Below are 11,779 nucleotides of genomic sequence, written 5' to 3' on the forward strand. Positions count from 1 at the left end.
ACAGGTGAAAAGGTTGACAAACAAGCAAACCCATACATACACAGATCAAACAAATAACCTATTTTGTATTAAAAACAGATATTTTCACGTAAAGGTGACAAGTCTGCACCCCTGAACATGCAGAACTGCTGTGAACGCAGTTGGAACTAACAATGTTCTTTCATGTTGGGAAATTATGTATCATACATTACAGTTGTATCTGGGCCTCTGGGCGCTGTTCAAGGGCCTGGGCTTCTGGATGTTTTCTCTGGCCGCTGTTCAAGAGCCTGGGCTTCTGGGTGTTGTGTCGGGCCTCTGTTTCCTCCTCATGCAGTTTAAGGTGTTTGATAAAATGTTGCCTATTAATAACTGTGGCTGTGCAATAGCAACAATGGAAGTGTGTTTCTTCTCTGCAATTCAAGCCACACTTGATGATTGTGAACTCTGAAAGAGAATAACAGTTAAGTAACATGTATCAGACTTCATTACAATTTAGGTACTAATCAGACACTCAGAGCGACATAAAGTCTAAGATCAGAGTAAATGGCATGAATCCTAGTCTAAGAAATGACTGTGTAAATGGCCACATATACAGTAGAGTGCAAAGACAGCAATTGGATCCCTACTGCAGGCTGATTTTGTTGTTTGTTTTCCAATTCATGTACAAACTGCAGCAGATTAAAAACATTGCAGGCTAATGGGCAATAACTGCAGCTAATATATTTTAATAATGGGTGTTAGATTTAGGTGTGCCAAGAGCCATGGGTTCATGTGCTTAATGTCTACCCCTGCTCTAAACAACATTCTATCTAAATAACATCCTCATTCGTGGTCAAGCCAACAGCATATGTCTAATTAACATACATAGCAAATGTGCACAGGTGACCCAACATACCACTGCATAGTATAACTAGAACCAATCAAAAAAGAGGCAACGTGATACAAGGAATGAGATGTGCTAGGGAATGAAGTAGAGTCTGAAGTAGCGAGCTTTTAGATGAAATACACTGAACTTTGACTGTGTAGAATAGGGCAATTCAAAATACATGATGAACTAGTGCTGCGAGCAGCAGTGAGCGGGCCCTCGCACCCCACGCGTGTCGGGGTGCGGCGCCGTTAAAGGCTGTGCTATTTCCGTGTCCAGTACTGAGAGAAACTTCCTGTCACCAGTAGGTGGCGCTCTAAGTGTGACTCAATACCGACACATAGTTGTGTTCAGGACAGTACCTTGATGAAGCCTGAGAAATGTTGAGTAAATCGGACAATGCATGTAGGAGTTATGATGACTTCATGCTTGACCTGTAGGCGGCGCTATAAATCGGATAACGTATGTAGGAGTTATGAGTACTTCCTGTTTCAGCAGTAGGTGGCGCTGTAAGTGTGACTCAATACCGACACATAGATGGGTTCAGAAGGCCACCTTCATGAAGCGTCAGCAATTTGGTGCAAATCGGATGATGTATGCAGGAGTTATGAGGACTTCCTGTTTCACCAATAGGTGGCGCTATACGTATGACGCAATACTGAAACATAGATGTGTTCAGGACAGAACCGTCATGAAGCGTGAGATATATCGGACAAATTGGATAATGTATGGAGGAGTTATTAGGACTTCCTGTTTCACCAATAGGTGGCGCTATAAGTATGACGCAATACTGACACATAGATGTGTTCAGGACAGAACCGTCATGAAGCGTGAGATATATCGGACAAATTGGATAATGTATGTAGGAGTTATGAGGACTTCGTGTTTTATGGCGAAATGTCAAACTTTGGCGGGGCGCCACGGCAAGGGTGTTTGGTGAAAACTCAATTTGTTTGATAACTTTTGATCACAAAGGTCTTAAGATGAAGCTGACCCGATATGAAGTTGATCGGATGAAATCTGTAGGAGGAGTTCATCGAAGTACGAGGCATGGAAATGGTCAAAACAAGGACAAAATGGCACATTAAGAGCAAAATGGCGGACTTCCTGTTGCATGTTGGGTATAGCTCCAAGAGACATTTAAGTGTGGCTCGATGAAATACATATGCCCACCGAATTTCGTTCGCCTACATCAAACTGAAAGGTGGGGCTCGCCATTTTAAACTTTCCAGGGGGCGCTCTTGAGCCGTTTTGCCACGCCCATTTCCGTCACCAATGAAATATCCGATTTTCACCGGGACTGATGTATCTGCAAAGTTTCATCCGTTTTCATCGATGTTTAGGCCGCCAAAAAGGCATTTGTTTGGGGAGAAGAAGAAGGAGGAGAATAATAATAATCTTTCGAATTTCAATAGGGCCTCGCACCGCCAGTGCTCGGGCCCTAATAAATGATATTCATTAAATATAGTAGCTCTGTGCTTCACTGAAGAATGACCTTCCATGTGGTGTTTAATCACATACTGTAACATTATTGCGTGTGTAGATTCAACAGTTAGCATGAAAGACGCACATTCTGCCAACCATAAGGCTTATTTACAAACAGAAATTTGACAATAAATCGCTAACACAACTGTACATGTAGACCCTTCTGCTTAAATAGACTAATTTGTCAAATAAGGATTCCATCATCGTAAACATGAGCTCATTGCTAGCTCTAATGCAAATGTTTGCTAATGCAATCGCTAATTAGTTAGCTCACATGCAAAACGGTGCAAACGAGTGCGCTGCACTCAGTTAACATACCTATTCCATTAACATTATGCATAATAACAGTCTCACTTCCATTGTTTAATTTGAAGTTGTACTTCTTGCTAACACTTCTTGTCCTACCCTACTATAGTATGCCAAAACAGGATGTAGTATGTCCCAATACACAGTCTGCCACATGCAGTATGGCAAAAATACCAGGATGTCCTACTACATCCGGTCGTATTTTGCAGTATGCAAGCCAGCAGGCTTTTCTGGCTATTCTGACCCACAATCCTGTGCGCAGCGGAAATGTGCGTCACATGTGCGAGTCGTGACAGCTGTAGATGAATGTCGCGCTATGGACAGCGACGGATGTGGGCAAATTTCAAGGCACAATGTTATGACAAGGTAGTGTAGCAGCATAGAAATTTGGATTTCTACGTGCTTGCGCTGGTAGCCAATCACTGAGGCGAGCTGGGGTATAAGAGGCCCTCCTCCCTCTTGCGCTTTCTCTGCGCTCTCACCTGATCCTTCCACTTCCGGGTTAGCGGTGTTATCCTTGGCAGGTATGGCTGCTCGCTGCTTCATTCGCTGTTTGGAATTTCTGTTAGAAACGTGCTTAGGCATTTTGTTCTCCTGCAGAGCGACTGCGGGTGCTTAACTTCTCCCGTGTGGTGCGAGCGCTGCCTACTCTCTGCAGTGGTAAGTGTCTCCCCCCCTCTTTCTCTTTGCATTGTTGTGTGTTTGCTAGTAGCGAGTAGCGGCTAACGCTAGTGTGGTGGTCACAGGTAGACATTGGCAGCTGCGTTTCCCCTCGTCCTCCCGTTGATGTGTGTCCGCTGCTGTTAACTGGTAGGTAGGTTTTAATGTAGTGTGTAGCCGCATAATTTCCCGTACAGTTTAGAAATACTAATGTTTACCCTTTTATTAGGTGCAGCTGTAGTTAGCCGGTCAAGCCCCCCCCGTTACAAACACGCAACTTCCTGATCAGCTGATGGAGTCCGCTGCTGCTTTGTCTCACTCAAATCTGCTACAATAGATTACGATTACCGTCGGCAGGGTGTTGTGCCTGCCCCGTTTGCACACCCCGGCCGGCGTGGGAAGTTAGCTATAAGCTCGGACGGTAACCTGGACTGGTGCCGGTTGTTTGGGGCACGTGGCTCTACGGACACCCACGGACGGGGCTCAACCCCTCCATTTTTGTGAATGACCGACTGAATGTGCTGGGGTTACACCCCTCCTATTTTTGGTTGATTTGTACCATTCTGTTTATTCTGTTTTTCAGTATTACTTTATTTAGTTACTTTATTTAGTTCTTTATTTAGTTACTTTACTGCCTATGTTATGTCTGATTTCAATTGAGTAGAAGTGTAGTTTACCTCAGTTGTTAATTTCATATCCTTGGTATTAGTTAGCTTGTGTTTATTTTGTGGCTATTAAGTATTATTGTTTTGCTTTTGGGCAACTATTAGTAGTTAGTTTAGGTTGATAATTTGTCATTTGTCCATTGATTTACAGTTTGTCTTATGTTCAACCCCATTAAACTATCCCATCCTTTTCAGTTGCTGACGGCCAGTGGTGGTGGTGGCAGTGCTGGTGACCTGGTGGTGGCGTCTCCTCCCCTTCCTTCGTGTGCTGTGTTGTGCCCCCCGGGGATTTGAGCCACTTCACTATCGTGTGTATGTCACGTGTCTGGGTGCCTTGCTGTGATTTTATTTTGGGATTGACTGCCCCTTTCTCACCGGCTTCTGACCCTCCTCCAGTTGGCCTCAGCCCTGATCAGGTTCCCCCTCCCCTTCCTTCCCTGAGTGACTGTGTGTGAAAGTGTGTGTGTGTGTGTTATTTTAGCGTTTTTAATATTGTTAATCAATAAACTTCATGCTCATTATCGAACCACGTCTCTGGCCTGCTGAGTATAACAAACCTGTGTGCTAGTGTAAAGTTAGTGATTCCCCGGGTGAAATTCCCAGGGTGGCGTTGTCTGGCAACTCCTCCAGAGGTTATACCAAACCTGTGTCACTGTGCTTCCATGCCCACCCCGCCACACTAGTATGTCCCAATTGGATGCCTACTGCTTGCAAAGTACGTACTTTCTAAGGGCAGCTGTAGTAGGGACTGGTAGTAAGAAGTAGAAGTATGCGATTCGGAACGCAGCCCTTGTGTTGGGTTCAGCTGCTGGGTAAACTACCCTTGAAGGCTGTGGGGTTAACTACCCTCAACTGCAGGGGCTCACTCGATCGGGTATGACTCCGCCCACTGAACCGGAGCCTCCACCCACTGACCCGCAGCCTCCGCCCATTGCCCCTGTCTGCATACTGCAGTCAGGGGCTTCTCGAGGTCTCAGTAGAATGTTGTCTTGTGAAATGAATCGCCATCCCCATGTGTTGACGTGTTAGGCATGGCTAGGAGGATGTAAACAATTGTCTAGCTTTACCGAGGCGGAAGTTTACAGTGTGAAAGGTATGGTGTAGTGCGTTTGGCAAAATAGTTCTGGCTCAAATGGAGCTTTTGTTTCAATATTCGGTTTGAGAATGCGATATATTTCACATGACAGCATAATGACACCGGTAAAATCACACCCTGCGCTTCCTGCCTTGAAAATGCATGTTTATCATAGTTTTTAGCAAAGGCCCATAGACCTCCATTATAAAGGGGGGGCGTGCACAGAGGAAAAAGGAGCTAGCTTACTACTGCACGGAACGGTTAAATGTTGGTGTGTACGGATCGGTTTCATTGAGCGACATTTGAGCTAAACTTGCTATGACAGCGGCGTTCCCCTTTACCATTTGAAATACTCCTGTTTTGAAATTATACCTACAATATAGGTGTCTCAGTAATTACCCATTATATATATTAGGCTATACTTTGCATGTATTTACCAGGTAAATGTTTAGTTTGTTTTTCAGACGGACGGGAGAGATCCCATGGGAACAAAACTTTTTTTTAATCTTTAAGGAAATAGTCTGTTTTGCAGATGAATTAACTGTGTCAAACTGATTGTGCCACCACAAGAGGCAGTGGCACAATCGAGTATAGGTGCCTTAGTAATTACCCATTATATATTAGGCTATAATTTGCATGTATTTACCAAATAAATGTTTAGTAATTGGGGAACTATGAAAGGAAGGGTTACACAAAAAAATGTCAGAGTAAGTTAGTTTAGCAATAGAAACCCATAAGCCTAGGGCCAATGGGCCTGGGATATAGACAATAAACTACCGGTGGAATGGTGGTGGGGCAACAGCGGGAGCATTTCGGATTACTAGCGGACCGCTGTCCCTGACGCAAATAATCCGCCAGAGGTCCGCTTGCCATCTGATGTGCAAATGGCCAGGAACCCTGCAGCGGATTCGGCCGGAGGTCCGCAAGCTGGTCCATCGGAGACCCGCTGTAGGTCCATCAGCCTTGTGTTATATTCTGCCTGAGGTCCGCCAACTCATCCATTGGGTAGGCTACCTGCTGTAGGTCCGCTAGCCTTGTGTTATCTGGGTTTATCCCTTACCTTTGTCCAGAAACAGAAGTTCAACCAATTGCAGCAAAATAGCTAACGTTACAGGAATCATCAGTGTAACTGCTTTAGCCACTGACCGCTGTTAATGTTATATGCTGCTGCTAGTTATTGTGAGCTCATGAGCTAACTGGCTATCCCGCTCTTATTGTGCTGGATTAGTATCGGAACTGATGTGTCCAGGCGACAAGACCTATCTTCATTTATCGGACATTATTTCATGTCATTTCAATTCACAGCTATTTCAGTGGCATGACAAGCTTCCGTCCAACCAGTCCTGAACAGAAACAAGCCAGCCACGCACATAAGCCAGGCTGGACCTGTCCTGGTTGGGGACGTGCTGCTTGAAGGGTTGGGCTGAGGTAGGAGGTTCTATCTAGTGGGGCTCCACCCAGGCATAAAAATGCGCCCACTGTGTTCAATCACATCCGCATTCACGACATAATAAACATGCCACACTTCTGGAGTGCAGCAGTCAATCCAACTACTTGGTAGACAACAGTCGATAGACAAAGTGTGAAAAATGTCAGGCCGCGGAAAAGGAGGGAAAGGACTCGGCAAGGGAGGCGGCAAACGCCATCGCAAGATTCTTCGTGATAATATCCAGGGCATCACCAAGCCTGCGATTCGCCGTCTTGCTCGCCGTGGTGGCGTGAAGCGTATTTCTGGCCTGATCTACGAAGAAACTTGCGGTGTGCTGAAGGTATTCTTGGAGAACGTCATCCGTGATGCCGTGACCTACACCGAGCACGCTAAGAGAAAGACCGTCACCGCCATGGATATGGTCTACGCTCTGAAACGTCAGGGATGCACCCTGTATGGCTTCGGCGGATAAGCGTTTTCTCGATAACTTGTGTAGGCCTAGCCTACCGACCCATCTTTTAAGAGCCACCCACATCTACAATTAAAAGCCATGTCTCTATGTCGAATGAAACTCAGCCATGCATAATTGATGCTTATAGTAAATGTAGAATATATATATTAATTAAAAGCTTCAGATCAACCTTTTAAGCCCTAGCCATATTTTCAGAAAAATCCTCAAAAGACATACCCAAAGTAAAAGAAAAATTGCTCCACAATAATAAGGTCCATATGAATGTTCTTTGTGTCTAGAGACATCAAGAGACCTCAGGGAATCTATTCCTAGTGTCAAAACCATTGTGTCTGTTACTATGACTGAGTAAATTGGAATAAACCAAAGGAGAAATGTGAAAATTCTCTCTCCGCTTCCCCCCCCCCCCCCATCTGACAGAGGATAACACCATGCAAACAATGAATCCATGCACACAAATGGCATTGACCATTGATCTTTGCCATTTTGGAAAAGAATAATACAAAAATTGTCTGACTGGCAACCATTTTTCACGTGACCGCTTCCCCCCATGCGCTGTGAGCATTGTGCGCAAATGGCGCATGGTGACGCGTTGGTGTAGCTGCCTTAACGTTTGGATTTTTCGTCACCTGGATACTGTAGTCCATATAATCTTTGGTATCATTCGATTCAGTAGCTTCTAACCTTTCAAAGGACTACCAACATGGCCATATGGAAGCTGGACTTACCCCGAAAAACACTTGATTTCTTCACTCCAAACAATTTGTAAATATCGTGTATTCCACCTCAAAAAGGTAAGAAATCATTTCGAAATACACTAGAATACACTTCCACTGTTGTTTTGTGAACATTAGGGTCTAAACTTTGAGCAACAATTGAAAATAAGCACCATCGTTCTGTTTTCGTTTTTATCCGCGTGTCCGAACATAGCGTTGGTATTCTCGGCCCGCCGGCGGGCCGATCGGGCTTAATTGTAGGATATTCTAAGTGTTGTAACCGCAGTAAAGATAGCATGACGCTTGATATTCGCGATATTTGTTTGACATTCACGGTCGAACACGAGTTTTGAATTTCAGGTCCGATTCGCGGCACGATGAAGTTGTCTAATGACTCGCAGTTTATCAATGGGATTTTCCAGTCCACCTTAAAGGATTAACATGGTAATTCAATATAACACTTTCCAGATATCTTTAGGCAACAACAAAACAAATGTGTTGAACTATTTCAGAATTCATCCATAACAATTCTTTTAAAATATGTTTTTATAGGTCTGAATCTGCCACTCAAAAAGTTCACTCACTCAAAACTGGGCGTGATTCATAACAACTGATTGACAGTTCTCTGAGCAAATGACCAACTGGAATCATTATGATTGACAGGCGTGTGCCCCGTTACCATAGCTACCACCGCTCCGAGCTAAACAACACAAGAGCTAGATCGCGCAACGGCCAGATCAATAGCCATTTTTCTAGCTGCTAACCAGGGGCATTTACAAAGTCCTTAATATTATATTAACCCCCAAACATTATAAAGATACACGCTACCTAACAGGCCGTATCCTCGAATTTGCATTAGGCCTATTTGGGAAAAGTACGATAAAGGTATAACGACGGCACGTCTCCCCCGCGACAGAGGAAAAGCACCCTGCAGCCGGCCACGCAAGCTTGGAGGCTTGGGCTATTAGACTTATAGCTTTCAGCCAGATACGAACAGTATAGACCTAGTTAGTCAAATAATTGCAACTGTGGGTCTTACCAGAAGACAGATCATTTGCGCTGTGAAACCGACATAACATCCGCATTGTTCACCAGTCTAACGTTATTTATCTTAGTAGGTGTCCAACAAAGCCAGTTGAACACTGAAACGTTACTGTTCTGGGAACATCTGTCAGTTGTGGTGATATAAAGGAATTGAGTGGAATACCACTGCAATAACTGATTATTAGTCAGATCAATTAAATCATTATAGCTTGTTTCATATACAAAGGCAACACAATGTGCGCTTTACAGAAAGGGGGAGAGGATGTAGCCTACATGTAGCCTACTTATCCTACCCCGAATTATGTGGGAGACTGCATGCGTTTGGAGAGATAGCGGGCCGTGCACCACGACTCCGTGAGCGCAGCGGTCAAGGGATAGCCTACTCCGGAGTCTGGAGACTAACAGGTCATGCAGTCAATAGATCTCGTTTTGAATGTTATTGTAATGCCCTCTGGTTATAATAGAATATATCTACTGGAGCTGTTTAATCCCAAAATGCGCAATGCTTCCTGAAGTTGGGTCGGATCGAGGTGCTGGGATGATCAACATTATGTGGAGCAGATGCCACAGTGATGATAAGGTTTACACAACTTTCAGAATGTTTTGCAGAATTACAATTATTTGGAGTTGTAAATTATGAAAGGAACATAATAACTTGACTTAATATCTTCACCTCCACCCACCCTGAAATGTAGTCATAATTTTAGCACAATAGCCTCTATATGCGCATCACAACGCTGCAATACAAGACCTTAGGACAAACGATTCAGTACACAGCAGGTGTGTTTGATCAAGTTAAGATCTCAATGTGAGAATAAATAAATGACAAAAACCCGCACGGGTAGGACTACGTCTTTATTTTCCGAGGTAATTGTTGCGCATACAACATGACATTAAATTAAGACATAGGCTACTTTCTCATCAAACAGGGCGGTGTTGTAACATTTATAATATCATTAGGTGACATTGGCTGCAACCTGTCCTCCAGGACCTGCACACCTCCAGAGCCCTGAAGCGCGGGACCTGGACCTCCCGAGTCCCAGTATTGGAAATGTAGTGATCTGGCTACAAGAAAAGGGGGAAATTATAAAAGCGATTAGTAATAGCATTGTTATTTTCCATATGCAAAACAGCATAAATTACAACAATAGGCTATTTATCAGTAAGTCTACATTATATCGAATGAAGTTTGAGCGAGAGATAATCGGGAGATTCTTGGGGATACAAACTGACTTATAACCAACTTTGACTTCGTAACGTTGCCTATTGTATTGGCCTATACAACAAAGCACGCTCACAACAGTTATGGTAGGCTATCGCTTCGGAAACCTTACAGCACAGTTTGCACCTGGTTAATTCTGTTTAATGCCAGGGAAGAGTACAGTATGGTGCGCTGTGTTTCTGCCATTGCACAGGAGGGCTAACGTTACCAAAAGCAAATGCATTGAGAGCTAATTAGCATGCTAGGATAATTAACACAGCTAGCTGACATTCCAAACATTAGGCTAGCTAACGTCAACATGCTGGTTAGAGACATATAGCTAGCTGGATCAGACAGCTTTTTAAAAACTGTTGCCAGTTACAGCTAACGTTATGGTTCGTTTATCTAACATTAGCTAGGTTGGCTACTCAGACATGGAGATCATGGTAAAAACTTCCCAATATGTATGACAACCACAAATACAATTAGGCCTATAAAACGTACAAATTATATAAAATTAAGAGACTGCAACTATTCAATTATTCTCAAGATGAGAAAGGGTTCAGAGCTGCCTTACCATGTTGGATAGATGGTGAAACGGCGCAGACAGCAGGTGCGGGAGGCAGACAGGTTTCTGTTGGAGGCGGTGCAGGGGAGTGGAGGCGGGATTTTTAAACTTTAGGGTGACGTCAACAAAGGGAAAAACGTCACGAATTCGGAGTATTTTTACCCGGAGTCAAATTGGACTGAAAATGTTACGCTTCCAGTTTCTCAAAAACGACAAAACGGATATATTTAATGTTTTTATTGTGTTTCTTCAATGTCCTATTGTGCAAATAGCACATTCAAACTCAAAAAAAGTGAAAATTACCATGTTAATCCTTTAAAAATACCATGACGCCACATTCGATCGCGTCTAGATCAAAAACCACATGAATTACACCGGTAAAACCTGTACTATATTATCAAGTAGATATCAGGGGCTCATTTTTTCTCCCCTCACCACATTAGACCCGGTCCAGATCAAAAACCACATAACTGACACCTGTGAAACCTGTGCTAGATTATCAAGTAGACATCAGGGGCTCATTATAATGTAGTTTCAGATTTGTGAAAACGTTGTCCTATTTGTGAAAGCAAGAAAAAGGGCGATTTCACACTTTTTTCTCCATTTAGACCACATTAGACCAGGTCCAGATCAAAAACCACATGGCTGACACCTGTGAAACCTGTGCTCGATTATCAAGTAGACATCAGGGGCTCATTATAATGCAGTTTCAGATTTGTGAAAACGTTGTCCTATTTGTGAAAGCATGAAAAATGGCGATTTCTTTTTTCTCCATTAGAAGAGATTACTTCATTTCCACATGTATAGCATAGCTGAATGTTTACACTTTGTGTTTGGATTTTATATTTTATATTTCTATATTTGTATGTGCCTGTGAAACCTGTGCTCGATTATCAAGTAGACATCAGGGGCTCATTATAATGCAGTTTCAGATTTGTGACTACGTTGTCCTATTTGTGAAAGCCAGAAAAAGGGCGATTTCACTCTTTTTTCTCCATTTAGACCACATTAGACCAGGTCCAGATCAAAAACCACATGACTGACACCTGTGAAACCTGTGCTAGATTATCAAGTAGACATCAGGGGCTCATTATAATGTAGTTTAAGATTTGTGAAAACGTTGTCCTATTTGTGAAAGCAAGAAAAAGGGCGATTTCACACTTTTTTCTCCATTTAGACCACATTAGACCAGGTCCAGATCAAAAACCACATGACTGACACCTGTCAAACCTGTGCTCGATTATCAAGTAGACATCAGGGGCTCATTATAATGCAGTTTCAGATTTGTGACTACGTTGTCCTATTTGTGAAAGCCAG

General features: G+C 43.4%; 1 protein-coding gene across 1 annotated transcript; it reads left to right on the forward strand.

Annotated features, from left to right (window-relative positions):
• Positions 1-6,624: 6,624 nt before the first annotated feature.
• On the forward strand, positions 6,625-6,936 carry LOC311321936 (histone H4-like; the record flags this gene model as incomplete). Its single annotated transcript, XM_084453951.1, has 1 exon — positions 6,625-6,936. One exon carries the CDS (start codon positions 6,625-6,627, stop codon positions 6,934-6,936), a length of 312 nt encoding a protein of 103 aa, XP_084310077.1.
• Positions 6,937-11,779: the final 4,843 nt, after the last annotated feature.

This window comes from Borostomias antarcticus, assembly GCF_949987555.1.
Source record: "Borostomias antarcticus genome assembly, chromosome: 19".
In the NCBI taxonomy this organism is placed as follows: domain Eukaryota; kingdom Metazoa; phylum Chordata; class Actinopteri; order Stomiiformes; family Stomiidae; genus Borostomias; species Borostomias antarcticus.